This window comes from Leptopilina heterotoma, unplaced genomic scaffold (assembly GCF_015476425.1).
Source record: "Leptopilina heterotoma isolate Lh14 unplaced genomic scaffold, ASM1547642v1 Lhet_36, whole genome shotgun sequence".
NCBI lineage: Eukaryota > Metazoa > Arthropoda > Insecta > Hymenoptera > Figitidae > Leptopilina > Leptopilina heterotoma.
Window position 1 is genome coordinate 882,864 of NW_025111040.1, and position 24,509 is coordinate 907,372.

Sequence of the window (24,509 nt, forward strand, 5' to 3'; positions counted from 1 at the left end):
TTACAAAAAAATTAAATTTTTTTTGATAATTCAATTTCTTAGAAAAATGTGAATTAAATTTTCAAAATTGTTTAAAAATTCTCGCCAAGAATTAAATTATCTTTATAAATAGATAGGGAAATAAATTCTTCTAAAGAATTAAATTATTGTCAAAATTTTTTTAAAAATTCTTCTCAAGAAGTCAATTATTTTAAAAAATTTTAATAAAATTCTTCTCATGAATTCAATAAATTGTTTTAAAAAATTATTATTTAAATTCTTCTCAAGAATCCAATTATTTAAAAAAAATTTAATAAAATTCTTTCAAAAGTTTTCAATTATTTTCAAAAATTATTATAAAATTCTTAAGAAAAAATTTCATTAAAATTTTAATTAAATTCCTTAAAAGAAATTAAATATTTTCAAAAATTGTTATAAAATTCTTAAGAAAAAATTTCATTAAAATTATAAAAAAAAAAAAAAAAAAAAAAAAAGAAATTAAATATTTTCAAAAGTTGTTAATTCTTCGTAAAAATTAAATTTGAAGAAATATTCAATATTATTTATTTTTGTATTTAAATAATTGATTTCTCGTAGAGAATTAAATTATTATTTTTTCTACTTTTAACTAACAATTCTGTAGAATTAATTTTTTTTTTTTTGAAAAAGTTTAATTGAATAATAATTGATGTTATTGATTTAAAGTAGAGCTTTAGTTAAAAATTCTAGAAAATGTTAATTGAATTAATACAAATAATTTTGAAGAAATTACAGTAACAATATTCTTATAATAATAAAATAATTATTTTGTCAGTCGGTCATCTTTAATTATTATGAAACACAAAGAAATGGTTTAGTCCGAGTCGAAGACTCAGAGTGATCCATTTCTTTATGTTTTATAATAATATTCTTACGAATTCAATTTGAAAAGGTTTGAATTTGAAATTTTTGAACATCTTAATTCCAATTTAAAAAAATGATTAAATATTTATTTTAAATAAACCAATGTTTTTGAATAATTTGACTTTTGAAGAAATTTGTAAATAAATTTAATAGAACAGTTTTTTGAGTATCTAATAAGAGAGTGAATTAGAATATTCTTTAGGGTCAGAAAAAAGTGAAAGTTGTGTTTGGAAATCAGGGAAAAGTCAGAGAAAAATAAAGTTAAATTTTTGTGGCAACCCTGTATAAATAAATTATATTTTTATCTTTATTTAACCATTTTTTATGGTCCCCTAAAAGTCCCCTATTTCCCTTAAAAATTAAAATACTTTTTAGGGGCACTGTGAAGTCTGCCTATAGATAAAAGTATAAAATCGATTGTGTAAATTACAAATTTCTTTTGGTCGTATCTCGTATAAAATTGAAATTAAATGTCAAATATTTATTGTTCCTTTTATTATTAAAAAGTTTATAAAAAAAAGTCCCAAGAATTAAACGACATTCGTCAGTCCCCACTCGTTTGTTGCAAAAATGAAAGGGGTGTGTGGGACACTTTAGAGAAAAAAAATATATTAGTTTAACCCCGCAAGTGTATCCGGTTGTCAACACACTTGTGCCCTGTGTTTTTTTTCAACGCGAATGGATTGAGAGTCATCTCTCTCTCCCCCCCCCCTCTCTTTCATCTCCCTCAACGATGGCACGTATCATGACGACGACAAGGGGTGGCTCCTGCACCATGAAGAAAAGTTGTGGAGGAACCCTAAGAGGCGGGAGTTTGCGCGAAAAGATCAATACGTCGACCCCCTACACGTGGATCTCCATCTCACTCTATCGCATCTCTTTATTCTCAATTCTTCATATAGCTTCATCTCACTCCGATTCACTCTCGAAACCACCCCTAGGATAGTGTGGTCCAGAGCCAAACTGGATGCTGAATTTGGAATTCAGTCGTACGCCTGACGGCCTGACTCTCTTCAGCATCCCCCGAGTAGCTACATGAGCGTGTGGTCACGGGCCACGCGAATCACGATAGTCACGTACACATTTTTTTTTTACTATTCCTGTTTCTTTTTCTCGCATTTAATCCTTTCACACCATCCCGACAATTTTTTTTTTTGAAAAAGAATTTTGAAAAAATATTTTCGAAAATTCTAGAAAAACAAAAAGGAATACCCACAAGAGAAATTTGTATTAAATTTTCATTTAATTATTTACAACTGACCTGGAAAATCCGAGGGGGGCGGAAATTTCGTTCATCGATATTTGGGGTCTCTCTTCAAAGATTTTGGGTGTGTTAAGCGGCGACGGTGTGAGAGAGAGAGAGAGAGTTGAAATTCCCGAATTAAGAGATCCTGGACCACGACTGCTGTTGAAAAGAAGATGCTGGACTAAGGCGATCGAATTTAACCTCAGGATATGGTGGTTCGTTGAAAAAAATCTGTAAGTAGAAAACATTTTTTATTTTTTAATCTAATAATTACAAATTTTTTATTTGTTTTCAAACACTATTTTTACAAATAGTTTTTAACAAGAAGAATTCGTTTGGACTTGAAAATATTTTAATTTAATAATAAATAAAAATTAAATAGAATTATTAAATAATAAAATTAATTAAATAATTAAAATAATTAAAATTAATTAATTAAATAGAATTATTTAATTCAGAATACTAAACTAAAAGTATTAGTTCAGATTTAAAAATATTTATGTAAATTCAATAATAAATAAATAGGCGAGGACATTTTTCATTTAAATATTTTTTCAATCCAATAATAAATAGAAATTATAATCAATAGTTTTAAATACCTTTAGTATTTAGTCTTCATATTTATTTTAGCTTTCAAATAGTTTTCAATTGAAAGAATTTCTTTAAATTTAAAAACATTTTTATTTAATAAAAAAAAACTCTTTTAATTACAAATAGAATTATTCAAATGAAGGTATTTTTTATAACTAAAATTATTTGTTTAGAATTAAAAATATTTTTATTTAACAATAAATAAAAATGATTATGAACCTCTTTTAATCAAAAGTAGAATTATTTAATTAAAATTGCTTTTTAATAAAAATAATTCTCTTAGATACAAATTAGTTTGTAAATAAATTAGTTTGTAATAAATTATTATTAAGGATAATAATCTTATTAATAATTGATAAGATTCAAAAAGATTTTAATTTAATATCTAATATATAAAAATTGTAAATCATTTAAATTAGAAATAGTATTTAATTCAAAACATTTTTTAACTATAAAAGAATTTGTTTAGATTTTAAAAAAATCTAGATTTTATTAAATAAAGATAAATTAGAATATTATTGCAATTTAATAAAATTAATAAGTAATAAATTATTAGTAAATTTAAATATTTTAAATATTTATTACAATAAATAAATATTTAAGAAATAAATATATAAGATCAATATAAAATAGGTATATGAAATCAATTACCAAAAATTTTTTTTAAAATATCTTTTCAGTAAGAAAAATACATTTATATTTAAAAATATTTTTAAAATTAAATAAATTATTTATAATATTTATTTGCTGAAATTAATAGGTAAGTTATGAAAAGAATTTTTTGTTAAAAAGAAAAATTAATTTAAATAATTTAAAAATTAAATTTTTCTAAAAAATTTGAATAAAAAATTAAATGTAAAAAATTTTAAATCTACAAATTTCATGTTAAAAAAACATAAATTTAATTTTTCAAAAATTTTAAATAAAAATTGCATCTAAAAATGTTTAAATCTATAAATTTAAGGTTAAAATTATTTAAAATTGCATTTCAATTTAAAAATTGAATGTAAAAAATTTTTAATCTACAAATTTGAAGTTAAAATAACTAAAAATTCATTTTTCAAAAATTTTAAATAAAAATTGAATCTGAAAATGTTTAAATCTGTAAATTTGAGGTTAAAATTATTTAAAATTGCATTTTAATTAAAAATTGAATGTAGAAAATTTTAAATCTACAAATTTAAAGTTAAAATAACTTAAAATTCATTTTTCAAAAATTTTAAATAAAAATTGAATCTAAAAATGTTTAAATCTGTAAATTTGAGGTTAAAATTAATTAAAATTGCATTTCAAATAAAAATTGAATGTAAAAAATTTTAAATCTACATATTTCAAGTTAAAATAACATAAATTTAATTTTTCAAAAATTTTAAATAAAAATTGCATCTAAAAATGTTTAAATCTGTAAATTTAAGGTTAAAATTATTTAAAATTCCACTTTAATTTAAAAATTGAATGTAAAAAATTTTTAATCTACAAATTTGAAGTTAAAATAACTTAAAATTCATTTTTCAAAAATTTTTAATAAAAACTGAATCTAAAAATGTTTAAATCTATAAATTTCATGTTAAAATTATTTAAAATTGCATTTTAATTAAAAATTGAATGTAAAAAATTTTTAATCTACAAATTTCAAGTTAAAATAATTTAAAATTGCATTTAAAAGTATTTATTTAGTTTATTAACGAGAGAATTAATTTTATTAAAAATAAAAATTGAATCTAAAAAGTTTATATCTATGAATTTAAATTCAAAAACGTATTAAAATTGTATTAAAAAACTGTTAATTTTAAAATTATTCAAAATTGAAGTATAAAGAAAAATTTTAATTAAAAGTCATTAACGAAATCAAATTGAAGAAATACTTTATTAGTTTATTTTAAAATTATTTTGAAATTTAATTGCAAAAAAAAATTAAATTTATTATAAAGATTTAATAATAAAAAAACATAGAAAGATATTATTAGATGTATAAAGCTTTTTATATGGAAAACAATAATTAACAAAGTAAAATTTTCGAATAGAAAAAAAATATTCCCCTCCCCCTCGTTCATTCACTAAAACAAGTGAATAAATCGGGATTCCATTATAAAAATTTACTATATATATATAGACAACTTCATTTATTTCTAGTGGCGTTCTTCAGCATCCGGCTTATGTTCCACATTTCCCTTGAAAGTTTCTCGTTTGTCGATTTTTCAATGCGTGCCAGTTTAGAGAGAAGTTTCTGTCCATTTTATATAAACGAATAGAAAAGCAAAACTTTCAATTCATGCAAAATTCAATATATGTTAAAACTTGACTGGGTCAATTTTTTTCTAAAATTCAAATTTTTTCCCAAAAAAAAAAAATACAAATACAAATAGAATACTAAAATACTCTTTCACCCTTTTTTCGATCAAATATTTTTTCTTTACCATTTTTGCATAACAGTAGCAAGAAAAGAAAATAAATTTTCAATCAATCCCTTCAAAAAAAAAAATCCTCTCTAAATATTGTTTTTTTATAAACAAAAAAAGTTTCTAGTTACTTAAAATTTATTAATTAAAAACGCTAAAAAATAATGGGGCTATTCAAAAATAATTTTAATATTTAAAAAAAAAAAAAAAGAAAATGAGTATGTTTCCAAATTTTATTTCTAATTAAGAAAACCTGTTGCAAAGTCAACGAACGGTACGTTTGGCAAATTACTTAATACTGGTTAGACGCAGTAGTAAAGGTCAGCGTATGGTCAGACGAAAATTTCATCCAACGGCTTAAATTGAAAGCACTTGCTTTATATATTATGGAATAATTTGCATAATTTTCTCTAAATATTATTCAATTATTTTATATTATTTTTTTTAATTTTTTTAACTCTTAATTTTTTTTATTTTACCTTTTTTGAATTTTTTTTTTATTCTTTATTTTATTTTCACTCAAATTTTTTTTTCTTTTCACTTAATTTTTATTTTTATTTTACTTTTTGAGAAACTTTGCATTATAAATATTGTTACACTATATGAGTGACAAAAAAAATAGCAAACAAATAATGCATTTTTATTTGAAAAAGAAAGAAAGAAAAATTAAAACTTTTTTTTAACTTGTATACAAACAACATACATTTTTTTTACATACATTTTTTATTTAAAAAAAATCCATACAAGTTAAAAAAAAAAATTTAATTTTTCTTTCTCTCTCTTTCTGAAATATAGTATAATATTGATTTTCAATTTTTTGCAACCTGGTATTATTGATTTAAAATTTATTTCACCTGACATAATTTTTTTTCTCTCTTTATTAAAATATACGAATCAGATTATATTACATAACATTGTAAATTAAAGATGACTAATAATTTAAGTGGTTATAATTACACTGAGAGAAATGGATAGTCAGATTTTGATGTTAAAAAGATGATGTTACACGATACTATCATTATGCTACTCCCAACCATCCCAGATGCTAAAAAAAATATAGTTATGCTACCCCGTACTACCAAGATGTTACTCCTGATGATATTGATGGTAACGGTGACTATCTAGATAGCTGTCTGTATACGTAGCATTAAAGATGGTCACCCTAACCACAATTATGTTACCCACTACTATAAATTTCTCTCCGTGTAATTTTTGAAAATTCGATTAAACGTAGTACTGTCCATCATAATATGTTCAATAGACCTCGAGCATAAACCTGATGAGAAATACGCCTGCATGACATCCGGTTCACCCAAGTATAATTAATCTCAGTGTAGCATATACATATATACATATATATATTTTGAGTTGCATATTGATAATCACATTAATTAAAGAATTAACCCCGACATTGAACCTTTAGGAATAAACGGAAGGTTGTTTTATTATTGTCTTTGTCCTTCCTTTAAAAAAATTTTTTTTTTTTCATAAAAATTACCACACTTTATAATTAAAACCAGATCGAAAAATACTTGACCTAATTTTTCTAACACACTGTTTTTTAATTTATTTTGTTTTTTCCCAGCTGTCATAAATTTTTATGGCAAATTTTAGGCAAAAATTGTTTATATCATTTAAATATATAAAATTCATTAAACTTAGTAATAGGGCTTGAACCAGTGAAACTATTTAAATTTAAAAATACGGAGTTCACGGACCAAAAATTAAAACTTACGGACCATTTACGGATCAAATATTACTAACAAAAATATAAGCAGTCCGAGTCAAATAAGAAAATATTTAGTTAAAAGTATAAATTAAATTTTTCCATAATTGAAAAACATGAAGAAATCAATCACTCCGAGTCTTCGACAATTTTTAAAATTCATTTATTTACAATGTTCAATTTTACTAATTTTCAATTATTCGTAAATTCTACAATTAAATATATATTAAAAAAATAAAAACTTTTAATAATATAAAAAAATTCAATTATACTTTTTCAATAAAATTAATTTTAAAATTCAATTATTTCTAAAAATTCACGCTATATTCAATTATTATCTAAAATTTTAACTAAAATTTATTTTTCTATTAATTTTTATTAGAAATCTCTACTAAAATTCAATTATTTAAAATACGAAAACATTAATTTATTGAATATTTGAATGTTTCTTAAAATTCAATTCTCATAAAGAATTTTATCAAGATATTTTTAAATAATTGAATTCCTAAGAAGAATTTCACTATTTTTGAATATAATTAAATTTCTGCGAAGGATTTTATTAATCTTGAAAAAAATTTAGTTTCTGCAATAATTTGTAACTTCTCTAAAATTAAATTTTTTTAGTGTCAACAAAAATTTTTCTATAAAGCCATTACTTTAAATAATTTTTAAAATAGTTTTTTGAGCATTTTCAAATTCATTTGTTTTTAACTGAAATTTATTTTTGAATCAATTTTTATGAGAAAATTCTACTAGAATTCAATTATTTAAATACAAAAAATTATTTATTGAATATTTGAATGTTTCTTAAAATTGAATTCTTATAAAGAATTTTGTCAATAAATGTTTAAATAATTGAATTCGTTTGACGAATTTTAATAAAAATTTTTAATGATAATTACATTTATTGAGGAATCCGATTAAAATTTTATTTTAAATAATTGAAACTCTGCGATGAGTTTTACTATATTTATGAAAATAATTGAATTCCTAAAAAAAAATTTATTATTTATAAAAATAATTGAATCCCTGTAAAAATTTTATTATTTATAAAAGTAATTGAATTATATCGCGAAAAAATTTTTTTTAAAATTTGTAAATAATTGAATTTTTTGTGAAATTTTTATTATTCTATGAAAATAATTAAATGTTTGGGTAGAATTTTATTAAAATTTTTCTAAATAATTGAATTTTTTGAAAAATTTCATTAAAATAATAGATATATTGAAGATCATTGAATTGATGAAAATTTTTGAAAATAATTGAAATTTTGCCAAGAATTTTATTAAAATTTTTGAAAATAATTGAATTTTGGAGAAGAATTTTATTATATATATAAAAATAATTGAAATTTTGCAATCATTTGTAATTTTTCTAAAATTTTCCAAATTATATCGTACAATTTACGAACTTTTTGTCATTTTTTAATCAAATTACAGACTTTACGGACCTTTTATTTTTAAAAAAAAACTGACTTTTATGGACTTGAAACAAATTTATTTGTTCTTAACTGAAATTCATTTTTAAACCAATTTTTATTAGAAAATTCTTCAAGAATTCATTTACCATTTATTTACAAAAAAATTATTTATTGAATATTTGAATGTTTTAAAAAATTGAATTCTTTTAAAGAATTTTGTCAATAAATTTTTAAATAATTGAATTCGGTTAACGAATTTTAATAATAATTACATTTTAATGAGGAATTCAATTAAAATTGTATTAAAAATAATTGAAATTCTGCAATGAGTTTTACTATATTTATGAAAATAATTGAATTCCAAAAAAAAAATTATTATTTAGAAAAATAATTAAATTCCTGTAAAAATTTTATTATTTAGAATAATAATGGAATTATATTGCGAAAAAATTTTTAAAAAAATTTGTAAATAATTGAATTTTTTGTGAAAATTTTATTATAGAATATTCACTAGAATTCTTATAGAAGGATTCTATAGAATGATTCTAGTGAAATTCCATAGAACTTTTGTAGCTGGATTTGTAAAATTTTATCTACATTCCTTTTGATTGATAATAATAAACGAGGTGAATAAACAAATAACATTTATAGATTAAAAATACGATTGAAATTAAGATAAAAAATCGTCAAAGAAGAAAAAAAGAATGATGAGTTTGATAGCTACGTGGTTAGAGCACTCGTCTGGCGGCAGAACGAGTAGGGTTCGATTCCTACCAATTTTTATTTTTTTTTTATCCCAAAATTCAATTAAATTATTTAGTACAGAAGTATTAAAATAAAATTCGATTGTGTAAATTACAAATAACTTTTGTCGAAAGAAATTTCAAAAATTATACCAAAAAAATGTAATTCTATTACATTATAATTTTTTATGTATTATTAAAAGTATTAAAATAAAATTCGATTGTGTAAATTACAAATTCTTTTTGTCGTAAAGAAATTTGAATTTTGTAAGTGTTGTTGCACTATGAGTGTAAATAAAAATAGTGTTAAATAATAATAAAAGTAAAATTTCTGCTCCTTATTCTGAAAATAGTGTCAATTTCGAAAAACTAAAAAAAAAATGTAATTCCATTATTTTTCATTCCAAATTTATCACTTCGGAGTGAAAAGCAGAGACAGCGAAAAAGTAAATATCACTTATTATGAATTAATAATGAGCACTTTGCGGCTACGTTTATCAAAGTTTGCTTCAGGTCATGACCTGACCTACCAAATATCTAGATCACAATTCAATTTCCAATTTTTCTTTCACCCAATCTTTTTAATACAATCTCAATTTATTTAAAAAAAATTAATTGAATTTCCAAGCGTATTCGATTTCTGTGAATAATATTCCAAACCAGATTCAAGGAACACGTATAAAATAAAATTAAATTCATTGCAGGTTTCTTTTTGCAAAACAAAATTTTATTTCCAAATAAAAAATTAAGTTCTGAAAAAGTGTGTATGGAAAATAAATTACCCAACAGAATTTTCATCCTCATTGCGATTGAAAGTTAATAAATTAGAATTAGTATAAATAAACATGAAGCTGATTAAAAATTTTTAACGAGGTGAAAATTAGAAATCTAAAAATAAGAAAAATATTTTTTTTGAAATTTTTCTACTCGAGCATCGTCAATATTGGAGTAATGAAATTGGCGGTTGACTCTTGAACAAAGTCAATACGGATCAACGACCATTAAAGTAACGAGGGATATAATACCGAAAACTATTCTAGCAACTCTCCTCCCATCATCGACTATCACACAGATTTTATACACACAAATAGGGTCACAGAGTTTGACGGATCATATTAAACTTTCTGTGGTATATAGAGAGAGAGAAAAAAATTGGAAAAGCTTCGAGTGCCTGGAAAAACAGATTTTCTTTTTTTTATTTTTCATTTTACACAAACATTGAGCATATATAAAAAAAAAGAAAAATCTTTTTATATATAGAATTTTTATGCAGATAAATTTTTTTTAAATCCCCAGATTTGCTTTTACAATAATTTTTTTTCTCTCCCTACTTCCAATGTATATTGATATGGAAAAGAACATAAATCCTTTTCTTTTTGATTTTATAGTCAGAAAAAAAAATTAGAATCCAAATGGAAAAAATGCAATATTTACTCATGAACCAATTTTTGCAAAGTTTTCAATATTCCTTTTTCGAATTTAAATATTCAGGGCTCGAACCAGTGAAAGTATTTCAAAATACGGACTTTATGGACCAAAAATGAAAAATTACAATCCATTTGTTTACAATTCAAATTAACGCGAAATTTCAATTATTCGAATATTCTTGAACTGAAATTAATTTTTACACCAATTTTTATTAGAAAATTCTACGATAATTCAATTATACATAATTTTATCAACAAATATTAAAATAATTGAATTCTTTCGACAAATTTTAATACAATTTTTAAGAATAATTTCATCTTTAGAGGAATTCGATTAAAATTGTATTAAAAATAATTGAAATTTCACAATGAGATTTATTATTTATAAAAATAATTTAATTATATAGCGAAGAATTTTATAAAAAAAAGTTCTAAACAATTGATTTTTTTCCAAAAAATGTATGCAAATTCACTTTTAAATAATTAAATTCCAGTGAAATTTTTATTTTTTTGGAGAATAATTGAATGTTCGTGTAGAATATTATTAAAACTTTTGTTTAATAATTTAATTCTTTGGAAAAATTTTATTCAAATAGAAGAATATTGAAAATCATTGAATTAAGAAGAATTTTTGAAAATAATTGAAATATTGAAAATAATTGAAATATTGAAAATAATTGAATTTTATTTCTTCAGAAAGTAATTGAATTCTTTTGATGATTATTGATATTTATGAAAATAATTGAATTTCGAAATGAATTTTATTAAAATTCCTGAAAATAATTAAATTTTGTCGAAGAATTTTGCTATTCATTTATAAAAATAATTGAAATATTGACAATTTCTTTTTTTTTAGATTTTTTTTAAAATAATTGAATTTCTGCGAAGAAATTTTATTAATTTTCAAAATAATTAAATTTTTGTGCAGTGAATATTGTTATTTATGAAAATAACTGAATATTACAATGAATTTTATAAAAATTTCGAAATATATAATTGAATTTTGAGGAAGAATTTTTCTACAATCATAAGGATAATTGAAATGTTATCGAGAATTTTTATTTTTAATTTTTGAAAATAATTGAATTTTGTTGAAGAATTTTGCTATTCATTTATAAAGATAATTGAAATGTTGAAAATTTTTTTTTAGATTTTTTGAAAATAATTGAACTTTCGAGAAGAATTTTATTAATTATGAAAATAATTGAATTATTATTCTTGTGCGATAAATTATTTATAAAAATAATTGAATTTTACAATGAATTTTTAAAAAATTTCTAAATATAATTAAATTTCGGCAAAGAATTTTTCTATTTATAAAGATAATTGAAATGTTGTAGAGAATTTTTTCTTAATTTTTGAAAATAATTGAATTTTTGGAAAGAATTTTAATATTTATTAAGATAGTTGAATTCTTTCGAAGAATTGCATTAAAATTTTAATCATTGAATCTAATTTTAATAGAATTGAAATTAAAACTTCAAATAATATAAAAAAAATCTGCAATAATTAAACTTTCTAAAAATAATTAATTCCACAGAATAGTTAGTTAATAATATGAAAAATTCAAATTTTCAAAGATTTTAATCTGAAACCTTTTCAAAATTCAATTATTTCTAAAAATTTACGCTCCCAGTGCTTTTAATATTCAATTATAATCTAAAATTTTAACTGAAATCCATTTTTAAATCAATTTTTATGAGAAAATTCTACTAGAATTCAATTATTTAAAATTTTAAATTCTGCAAAGAGTTTTGTTATTTATCAAAATAATTGAATTCCTAATAAGAATTTTTTATTATTTACCAAAAATAATTGAATCCCTGTAAAATTTTTATTATTTATGAAAATAATTGAATGATTGCGAAGAAATTTATAAAAAAATTTTGTATAAAATAATGAAATTCCTGTGAAGTTTTTATTTTTTTTAAAATAATTAAAGTGTTATGTAGAATTTTATTAATTTTTTTAAAAATATCTAATTATATTCTTTTGGAAAAATTTATTAGAATAGTAAATACCTATTAAAAATTTCTCTAGAATTATCCATATTATATCGTACAATTTTTACGGACTTTACGGACCTTTTTTTAAAAAAAACGAACTTTTACGGACTTCAAGCAAAGTTACGGACTTTTACGAGATTTACGGACCTAGTTCGAGCCCTGAATATTTAAAAAATGGAAACTTATATTTTTATTTTTATTCATTAATTAAGTATAATTTAATTATTTACACATTAGAGTTACATTTACCTTAGTTTTCGTTTCAGTTCGATTAAATTTGAATTTCACTTCAAAATATGACAACAACAAAAATAATTAAATAGAAAATAGTAAAATGCTTTTGGTTTTCGAAAATTGATCAAAGAAAATTTTCTTAATATAATATTGAAAATGAAATTTTCCCCCTTTAAAAATATCCGCTCGAATGATGAATATTCATAGACGGATATTAAAGGATAAATAATTTTATTGGTGTTCCTGAGAAGAGTATTTACATATCAATGTTTGCAAAATGCTTCATAACTGGACAATATTGACATTTTCCTAATGATATTTAGAATTACTTCCTATATATGCTCGTTTGATACACAAAATAAAATAAACAAAGAAAGGAGGCAAATCAGAAGAGATCAATTAAATCATTTTCATCATTGAGATATAACAAGCTGAAAATCGCTCTCTCTCAAAAAAAAAAAGAGGCGGAATAATGCAGTACATAACATGTAATTCAGTCAATATTGAACTGATATTGATCGAATATAATGGAAGCACATCAAAAGCAAAAGCCCATAAAAGGAAAATCTACTTTTAAAAATCTACTTTTACTTTCTTAGCATTAGCGATGAGAAAAAAAAAAAATCAAATTATAAAATTTCAAAGAATTTTTTATAAAATTCCGAAGAATAGAAAAAATGCTTCATAGTTAAATTTGATAATTAAAATTAAAAATTAAAAAACGAAAAAGTAGACGCACAAATAAAATATTAAATATCTGTTATTACTTTTTAACAAAGAAATTAAAAATAAAATTTCATAAATTTATCTTTCACATATACACACTGTACCATTAAATCCCAGGAATAATTAATTAATGCCCTAATTTTAATTATTTTCAAATATAAATAAAATATCTCTCTCTTCATTATTTGACCTAAATCGGAATTCTTTTATAAATAATAATTTATTTTCACAACAAAAAATTTCAATTTACTTCGCAATCCTTTTTTTTAAAAAACAAAATTAAATATACCATGAATTTAAAAAATTTCATTTCACGTCACATAATTAAGTCAAAACATCGATAATTAAAGGAAACAAACTTTAAAATTCCATTTCAAGAGATTTCATCAATTGATTAAAAAAAAAAGTTTCGTATAGAATTTTTTATGCTCTTCGCACTAAAAAAAACTTGATAAAGTGTAACTAACATAAAAACTTTAACATTCGATTTAAATTAAAGAAAATGCGTTAAAAAAAATCTGTATTTTTATAAATAATAAATTAGCAGCACTTTGCAAAAAAGTTCTTATGAGAAAATTTTAGAGTTAGGACTGTATTCAAATCACAAGAGTGATTTAAAATAAAATTCGATTGTATAAATTACAAATACTTTTTGTCGTAAGAAATTTGTTGTTGCACTATTGGCAGTAATGATAATATAAATATAATAATATTAAATATGGTAATAATAGTGAGGTAATTAGAAATTGGTAAATTAAATTATTTAATGACTACCACCGAAGGATAAATCAATACAATTCAAATATTAATAATTAAGTTCTCCTAATTTTTAAACTATTGTTTTTCTAATGTATTGTATTACACGTAATAGATGTTAATAAACTTGTGATTTTTTTTTGTTTTTCTTTTGACCGTATTAATTAATTTGTAGAGTAATGAGAATGCCTAGATACGGATGTTGATAAACTTTGATAAACTTATAAGATTGAATAGTTCATTTTCGTGTCGTAAAAATTTTAATGTTTAAAAAAAAAATTCTGGGCATATAATCATCAGTAAGACTGCACCTGGTCCAGACTTTACCCACTTCAACTTCAACTTTGGCACTTGTAGGTCTGCTCTCTCGTAATTTCCGAGATTCTGAACTGAGAAAAGCTTTTTGCTATATATATATACATATATCTACCATCCCACGTGAATTTTCCTCAGTTACCCTCATCACAAGTTTTTCACTCTCTCTCTATACATATAGATATATACACAAACATTCATCATTTTCGTTCATCAAAAACTGTTTAATTTATGCCTCCAACTTTGCGCCGAGCTTTGCGCCTCGACGAAAGGTTTCGCATTATAAATAATATAAAATAAATGCGAATTGTCTCCTCTTTCATTTAATGTTTTTCACACTTTTTATTCAATTTAGAAAAATAATAGAAAATAATTTTAAATCTTCTCTTATTTTTAACAATGAAAATAAAGTTAGGTACAAACAAACGCAATTTTAATTCTTTTTAAACATTAAAATTTTTACGACACGAAAATGAACTATTCAATTCTATAAATATAAATTTTATTTTATCACTATTACTACTTTGTTTTGTCCTATTCTTATTATTTTTATTAATATTGCTTTATTAATTTTATTTTAGACATTCTTCAAAAATTAATTTTGAAATAATTTGCACAAAATAGATTTTTTTTTGTGATGAGAAAATGGTACATTTATTAAAAGATGAAAGCTAATGAGTTAAGGAAGTACCTAATGAATATTATTAAGAAATAATGTATATTGAAATAAAACTCCTCTTTTCTTTCTTTAGAAATCCATAATGGGGCTCTACATACCAGGTGTAGCAGGATTCGCGACTTTCTATTCTGGAATCCTTGGGGTTGGAATATGGGAGGCGGTATTAAAGAGAAAAAAAATCCAACAAGGACAAGATCAAATGCTCCTGGGGAATAGAGATCTTGGAATTTTTTGTGGAGTATTTTCTCTTATCGGTGAGTATTTTAGCATTAAAAAAAAAAAAAAAAAATTACAAAAAAGTGCTTTTACAATTTTCTTTTTCCTAATTATAATAAAGAAGATAATTTATATATACTATTTAACTGAAAAATCAGTAAATTTATTAAATAAATGATTATATTTAGAAATAATAAAATTCTGTTCCAAAATGCAATTATTTTCCAAATTTTTTAATAAACTTCTAGGCAAAATTCAATTATTTTCAAAAAGTAATAAAATTCTTAGCAAAAATTCAATTATGTTCCAAAAATTTTTGAAATTCTCGTCAACATTTCCATTATATTTAGAAATAATTAAATTCTTCTCCGAAATTGAATTATTTTCAAAAATTTTAATAAAATTCTTGGCAAAATTTCAATTATTTTTAAAAATTTCCATCAATTCAATGATCTTCAATATATTTATTATTTTAATAAAATTTTCAAAAAAATTTAATTATTTACAAAAATTTTAATAAAATCCTACCCAAACATTTAATTATTTTCATATAATAATATAAATTTCACTAAAATTCAATTATTTACAAATTTTTTTATAAATTTCTTCGCAATATAATTCAATTATTTTTCAAAATAATAACATTTTTACAGAGATTTAATTAATTTTCTAAATAATAAATTTTTTTTAGGAATTCAATTATTTTCATAAATATAGTAAAACTCATCGCAGAGTTTCAATTATTTAAAATAAAATTTTAATCGAATTCCTCAATAAATGTAATCATTATTAAAATTTTTTTTTGAAAATTCGTCAAACGAATTCAATTATTTAAAAATTTATTGACAAAATTCTTTATAAGAATTCAATTTTAAGAAACATTCAAATATTCAATAAATTGTTTTTGTATTTAAATAATTGAATTCTAGTAGAATTTTCTCATAAAAATTGATTTAAAAATGAATTTCGGTTAAAAACAAATGAATTTGAAAATGCTCGAAAAACTATTTAAAAAATTATTAAAAATAATGGATTTATAAAAAAATTTTTGTTAACACTAAAAAAATTTAATTTTGAACAAGTTACAAATTATGGCAGAAACTAAATTTTTTTCAAAATTAATAAAATCCTTCGCAGAAATTTAATTATATTCAAAAATAGTAAAATTCTTCTTAGAAATTCAATTATTTAAAAATATCTTGATAAAATTTTTTATGAGAATTGAATTTTAAGAAACATTCAAATATTCAATAAATTATTATTTTGTATTTTAAATAATTGAATTTCAGTAGAGATTTCTAATAAAAATTAATAGAAAAATAAATTTTAATTAAAATTTTAGATAATAATTGAATATAGCGTGAATTTTTAGAAATAATTGAATTTTGAAATTAATGTTTTTGAAAAAGTATAATTGAATTTTTTTTTATTATTTGAAGTTTTTATTTATTTAATAAATGTTTAATTGTAGAATTTACGAATAATTGAAATTAGTAAAATTGTATATTGTGATTAAATGGATTTTAAAAATTGTCGAAGAACTTTTTTGAAAATTAATTGATTTAAAGAAAAAATTTAGTGAAAAATTCTTAAAAATAATAATTGAAATAAAATAATGAAAATAATTTCGAAGAAGTACAATATTCTTATAATTTAAAATAATGATTTTATCAATTTACCATCTTTAATTATTATAAAACATGAAGATATCGATGACTTCGAGTCGAAGACTCGGAGTGATCGATTTCTTTATGTTTTACAGTTAGGAAAAAATTTAATTTATAATTTTAAGTAAAATATTCTCTTATTTGACTCAGGCTGGTTATATTTTTGTCAGTAATAATTGGTCCGTAATTTTTCATTTTTGGTCCGTAAAAGTAACAATAATTATATTAATAGCAATGTATTATAAATATAGTATTAATTTCAGAAATATAATTCAAGTTATTATTTTTAATTTCAAATCTACTTTGATGGAATATTAATTTCGAAATAAATTATTAGCAAAATTATTTATGGAATCAATTTTTGTTAATAAAATTCATAAATATGTGCACGTTTAACTTTCTATAAACACCACTCTCATTCTTGGGCGCATATTAAAGTTGAGTATAAATGGAAAAATTCTATGCAAAGACGCTTTTCTTTTCTAAAGGTAAAAAGAAAGAGTTTCATTCACACTTCCGGTATTATATATTAAAGAAAGAAAAGAAAAAAATATTATAGTTCAAGAAAAAAAATAGTATAGTTGTAAAAAGTTGAAATTAAATTTTGCAAAGTACCCTTTAAATTAATATTAATTCAATTATCAATATTATTAATTATTAGTTCATTAATTATATAATTAGCTATTAAATTAATTATATAACTATTATAATTAATTTAATAGTATTAATTATTATAACCATTGTAATTAATTAATATTATCTATTAATTTGAATTAATTAAAATTAATTTCGGTATTAAAATAAAATTCGATTGTGTAAATTACAAATTTCTTTTATGTCCTAAGAAATGTGAATTATAAGTGTTGTTGCACTATGAGTGGCAATAATGATACAAATCTTCCTCAAGAAGATGCTGTCACATTGAAAGATAGTCTGCAAAGAAAAGTTATCATGGAAATACCGTGTACATTCCCATTATGCATGAGTATGCATACATAAATACATAAATGAATCTACAATTCTCGTAAAATATCGCAAGTAACAGAGAATATTTTATCAAGATTAAAGGAAAAGAGATTTCTTTTTTAAAAATTTATATTACGCAAGTTTTACAACGCATAGAAATAGACGCACTGGAAATATTTACTAATTTTTTACTAATTCGAAAAATTTGTTATAATAAATCTTCATCTATTCTACACATGACTGACAATTCTAATTTTTTTAAAAACTGAACATTTCTTTTAATTTCAAATTTTTATAGAATTAAAATACAAACTGTTTTTTTTTAAATTCTACAATACAAAAAATAGTTTAACTCTCGTAGAATATATATGAATACATCGTGTACGGAAAATGCAGGAAAAAAAGAACGAAACTACACAAACGGAAATAGTTTTTTTTTCACAGAAGACAGCAAATACTAATACACAAAGATACAACTGAGAAAGAAAAAAGGAAGAAATAAAATGAAGCGGTGCACAAAATGGTAATATCGAGAAAACGAGACATAAAGAACAAATAAAAAAAAGGAGGAACTATACCATTCTTCTGTTTTTCAAGATGAGAAAGAAATAAATATACAATATACTCTGAGATGATGACACAACATAAAAAATATGACACAAAATTATGAATTGAATTTTCCTTTTGAACATTTCTGTATCTTTTTACAACAAACAAGTTACAACTTGAAAAGTGAAATCTACTTTTTTTAGTCTACTATATTTTAGATTAAAAATTTAAAGTAGATTTAATTTTTCAAGTTCAAAAAAATTGATGTCCCTTTGTTTTTACGTTGTCGAAAAAGGAAACGAGAATAATTTGCAAGACGAAAAATAAGAAGACGAAGATGAAAATTCTGTAGATTCTGTAGATGAAAATTCTGTTCTGGAAATAAGAGGTGTAAACTCCAAAAAGTAGAAGAATAATAAAAGAAAGTAACTCAAGAAGCGGATATAAAAAGAAATAGAGCAAAAGGTGGGGAAATTTAGGGGAATATTTTTAGTTGGAGGTGAACAGAATTGTATCCTTAGCATCCAATTATGACAAACAAAAATACATGAAAAAATTATTAGCAAAACTAAATTGCAATTCGTAGATAATAAAAGAACACGTCAATTTTCAGTATAAGCCTTACAACTATCAGCCAAATGAAGCCATTAAAGGCGATGCGATGGTAAAATAGTTTTCTTTTTTTTAATACTTTGTAATATTGTTTAATTTTCTTTTTACAGCGACATGGGTCGGTGGCGCCTTCGTGAATGGAACTGCCGAGATGATGTTCGCAAGAGGTCTGGCATGGTGCCAGGTTCCCATTTGCTACAGTCTCAGTCTGCTTTTTGGTACGAGTAAACCTACACAGGATGTATCTTGATAGCATATCTTGATAACAAGAAAAAAAAAAGAAGAAGAAAAAGTTATGAGTTTCTGAAAAGAATCCAAGAACCTATGATTTTACCTCTTTTCTTGAATTTTTTTTTATACCAAAAGAGAGAAAATGTAAATGTTTATCCCTCTTTACTTTTAAATTCCAGCAATGAGGAAAATACTTAAGAAGCTTGTGCGGTACATTATGAGATTGTTAATTGAGACACTAGAAATTTTCCAAAAGATTTTCTTTCTCTTCGACTAAAGTAATTTGCTTTCTTTTGGTTTGCTTTTTTATTTCCGAAAATAAAACAAATTTAATTGTTCCTATGAAGACGAAAAGATATTTTTGTCTCTTTCATATGTAGACGAAGAAAGATAGTAGGATTTTTGACGAAGGGGTTTCTAATGTCACTTTACTTTTGGGATTTTTTTGGGGTCCAGAAAAGAAAAACTGATTGTTATCCACCGTTTATAGTCAAGAATCAAAATAAAATCAGAAATCAAATTCCTAGGGGGACACTAAAAGATCTGCTATTGAATACCCTGGCATTTTCTTCTCACAATTCTTTTTCAAACAAGAACAATAATTTAATTTTCCAAAACAGGTGCAATACTATTTGTGAAACCAATGAGAAAAGCGGAATACATAACGATGCTCGATCCACTGCAGCAACGATACGGTGCCAAAATTGGTGGCTTATTGTTTATACCCGCACTTTGTGGCGATTTGTTTTGGTGTGGAGCTGTATTGCGAGCTTTGGGAAGTTATCTCTCAGTAATTACAGGACTAGACACATATCTTAGTGTTTGTGTATCCGCCCTCTTGGCAGCAATGTGAGTTTGCAATTACTAAAACTTTCCCGTTAATAAATTGAATAAATAGATTACAAATTAATTTGATTAATAATGAAAAATTTGTTTTTGAATTCAAGATATTCACTATTTGGTGGAATGTACTATTTAGCTGGGACTGATGCATTACAATTAATTTGCATTATGCTCGGTCTGGGAATATCTGCGCCTTACATTATTTTCCATCCGGCAGTGGCGCTTGAAAAAAATTTGGCACGACAAGATTGGATTGGTGAAATAAAAAATGAGGATCTTGGCCTTTGGGCTGATGGAGCACTTTTATTAATTTTCGGCGGCATTCCTTGGCAGGTATTGTAATTTTTAGATTTGAGAAAGTAGATATTTTACCGAAAAATAGCCTGTAAAAGAAATTATTATGAATACAGACAAATTTTAAAGGTCTCTCTCTACTATCAATAATATGATTCCATGTTTAAAATTTAAAAACCATTGTTTCTAAAACAATATAGATTTTATAAAATTGGGACATCCAAAAGGACACTTTCAATAGAATCAACCGTACAGAAATATTAAATAGAGAAACAAATTGTTGAGAGAGAGAGATATTTTTGGAAAAATTGGTGTATTATGTAATTCAACAACAAAAGGAGGGTAATTTTCTTTTGAATAGGGTTATTTCCGACGAGTTCTAAGTATGAAAAGTAGTTCAATGGGAAGGACACTTTCGATCACTTCGATGATCGGTTGCATGGCTTTAGCCGTTCCTGCAGCATTGATGGGCGTTGTAGCTCGTGCTACAGATTGGTATTTAGTCGAGGGCTACAATAGAACTATATCGACAGATAATGGAAACGCAATATTGCCTCTGATATTAAGGCTTTTAACTCCCCAATGGGTGTCTTTTATTGGTAAGCTTCCTATTGAAAATTCTCTTTTTTCTGAATATCTACAAAACCAAAAGTAATAAATTTTTCAACTATTCGAAATTTGCAAAAGTATTTTAAAAAGTATTTAAAGAACTATTTTGACAATTAAAATGCGATTTCGAAAAGTATTCGGATTTTAATCCGCATGAACAAAAAATTGTCTCCTAGGTTTGGGTTCAATGGCAGCCGCAGCAATGTCATCAGCAGATTCTAGTATTCTTTCCAGTAGTTCAATGTTTGCCAGAAACATTTATAGATTCGCACTGAGACCAAAGGTTCGTCTAAATCCTAAAAATTTAAATCCTAAGATGTAAGTAATCAAATAAATTTTCTTTTATTTCCTTTCAGGCATCGGAAAGGGAATTGAAGTGGATCTTAAGATTCGCTGTGATTGCCGTTACTTCTCTTTCGACCGGAGTTGCCATCACATTTGGCAGTATTTATCAAATGTCGTAAGTTTCCTTTTTCCGAAAAGATACCATTCTAGATAAACATCATTAAACAAACTTTGCTTTTCCAGTTTTCTATGCTCTGAATTCGCATACGTTGTACTGTTCCCACAACTTCTCTCAGTGATTTACTGGCCTTCTTTGGTTAACACTTGTGGGTATTTCGCTGGATTTGCTACCAGTATTTTGTGCCGTTTAGCAGCTGGGGAGAAATCAGTAGGAATACCAGTTTTCATCGAATATCCATTCTTCGATCGCAATACGAATACACAACGATTTCCATATCGAACCACAGCAATGATTAGTGGACTTTTAATGCAACTTGTTGTAAGTTTCATAACAAAATTATTCTTGAAAGACGACTATTCATCAGGAAAATCAAAGAATCAGACCGGAGTTGTTCTAAGTAATTCGGGAGCTGCACTTATCGACTCGACATTAAATGTAAGTTCCTACATTAAATTCTAATTTTACCATTCCTATATAGTACTAGATAATCTAATCATAGTATCGATATTAGAATTCAGAAATAAATTTAATTTTTCCAAATTTCAAAAAGGAATCATCAAGTGGACCAAGTACATTGGACGGCGACAGAATGAGCACCAGCATGACAATGAACAGTCAATTGAATCGTTACGACGCCTCAAATGAATTCTATCAAATTACAAAGAGCTGCACCGAGGAGAACATTCAAATAGCAAATCAGAGTTTGAGAAATTTGCAGAACTTACAAGAATCCGTGAGGTCACCGAATCGATTGAATCCAATTCCCCATCCTCCAGTTATCAACCACACTGGCCAAATTCTTGGAGTGAGAAACCTGACCAATTCATTGGGTCAACCTGTGTTACCCATTAAGGAGATGAACAATTGTTTGCCAAATTCCATTAAGCATGTTGATGCAACGATGCTGAATAATTCCACTCCCTATGCAAAATCAGATAAATTACGTGGGGAGAATGATAAAATTGCTGATCGCAGCAATATGGAGCTAAATTTAAATCTTCACGATGGAACCGGAATTCTCAAGAAAAATGTCAAGGGTGTTAAACTAATTGGAATGGAAACTGGAACACTTAGACGACCATCATTACAGGTACTCTAATCATTACTCTAATTAGAATTTAAATTGGGTCCAAATGATTGTTAAAATTAAATCAATATTTACATATTCCAGGGGACATTTTCACCAACACCGTCTGTGGAACTGGTTCATATACTCGACAGAAGGCAAAGTAATGGCTCCTTTGGTCCAAGTTCATTGTCACCAGTGCCAGGAGTTGAGGCATGCAAAACACATGGAACTGCTATGGGTGGTCATGGAGGAAACGAACATTGCAGAATCAAAAGAGGCATTGTCAGGCATCATAGTTTCAATGAAACTGGCGATCGAATATTAACGACACTCGCCAGACAACCAACTTATCCGTCAATGCCTCTTCGTCCCGAAGATGGTCGTATGACACTCAGAAGAGACAAAAGGCCTCATTCAATAATTGCTCGACATTCGTCAATAATTGACGATAAGAATATTCACATTTCGAGTTTTGGAACAGTAACAAGTCCCACTTGCGGAATGCATACACCAACTGTTCAAACGTGCAATTATTTTTTGGCTGACGACGAAGCTGTTAGCAGATTTTAAGCGTGAGTATTTTTTTTGTTAATCATCGAAAAAAAACATTAAGACCATGTGGGGAAAAGTCCTCCTGAACTAGTGGTTTCAAGTTGAAATATTCAATTTTTTTTTGGGGTAAATTTTGACTATTAACTATGAAAATATAGTTGATAAAAAGTACTTTAAAGTTTTTACTGAAAGAGAAATAAACATACTCTCGACATTTTTAAAAAATAGTTTCTGAAGGAAAGGTTTAATTTCTCCACTTGAGAACGCCAAGGTCGCCACCAGGTGGCAGGAGAAATTCCAAGAAAGGACTCAACTGCCATCTGGCGGTGACCTTGGCGTTCGCAGGTGGAGAATAGCGCTTCCATATTGAATCTCTTGTTCGCAATTTTGTAACTATTTCTGAAAATTGTAAAAAAAATGAGAAGTTATTTACGAAACCTTCTCTCCATGACCTTAAGTATTCTTCTTTCATTTTTTGTTCTAAAAATCGTAATAAAAGGAACTCGACTCGAAAAGTAACATCAACAGCAAATAAACTAGCAACATTACTACTCTCAATATTCTATGACAGAAAAATTACCACTCATAGAAAATTGAGATTAAAACAAATATCCATATTGCATTAAAAATTTATAAGTCATAAAAAAATCCTTCAAAGATAAATGTAAATATTAATTTTACATCTCTTAAAATAAAACATCAATTAATTTCTAACGGTATTAATATTATTAATACCAAGATTATTCAATTAGAATATTATTTTATTTATTATAAATATAATAATAAAATTGTAAATACATTGCCCATACGGTAAATCTTAGATATGACGAAAAATTCCTAGTATTTGAAAAATACAATTTCTGATTTCGAAATTTTCCATCCTAATGATCTGTTATAAACAGCTCAAAAAAAAAATATCCCTCCATTGTGTAAGTATCGTTTTTTTCATCTGCAACTCTTGCAGTTTTATTTATTGAATCGCACTTATTTATTAAAAAAAAGCGATTACAAAATTAAAAAAAGAAAATATATTACCAAGAAAAAAAATGAGAAAATTATTTTGGAACTGTAAATTTTCAGCAAAGATATATCGCTTATTATTAATAAAAAAAAAAAAAGAAGGAAAATAAATTGCACATACTAAACGAAAAAAAATTGATTATAAGCGAACATTTTTTTGTCAACGTTAATTAAGAAAAAAAATCAAACGAAACTGAAGATCATTTGTTCATTAATACACAAAATTTTCTACAATGTTCAACAACAGTTTTTCAACGATTAAAAT

General features: G+C 24.0%; 1 protein-coding gene across 2 annotated transcripts; it reads left to right on the forward strand.

The window, feature by feature from the left end:
- Positions 1-1,869: 1,869 nt before the first annotated feature.
- On the forward strand, positions 1,870-23,915 carry LOC122505563 (high-affinity choline transporter 1-like). 2 transcript variants are annotated; one of them, XM_043617272.1, is made up of 12 exons: positions 1,870-2,361; positions 15,224-15,404; positions 19,271-19,378; positions 20,012-20,240; positions 20,339-20,567; positions 20,890-21,127; positions 21,314-21,420; positions 21,494-21,597; positions 21,666-22,038; positions 22,154-22,693; positions 22,775-23,244; positions 23,724-23,915. In XM_043617272.1, the coding sequence occupies exons 2-11, from the start codon at positions 15,233-15,235 to the stop codon at positions 23,240-23,242; spliced, it is 2,568 nt and encodes an 855-aa protein (XP_043473207.1). In that variant the 5' UTR covers positions 1,870-2,361; positions 15,224-15,232; the 3' UTR covers positions 23,243-23,244; positions 23,724-23,915. The 2 variants fall into 2 exon arrangements, with proteins under 2 accessions (XP_043473207.1, XP_043473205.1); XM_043617270.1 differs by having other exon boundaries at positions 22,775-23,915.
- Positions 23,916-24,509: the final 594 nt, after the last annotated feature.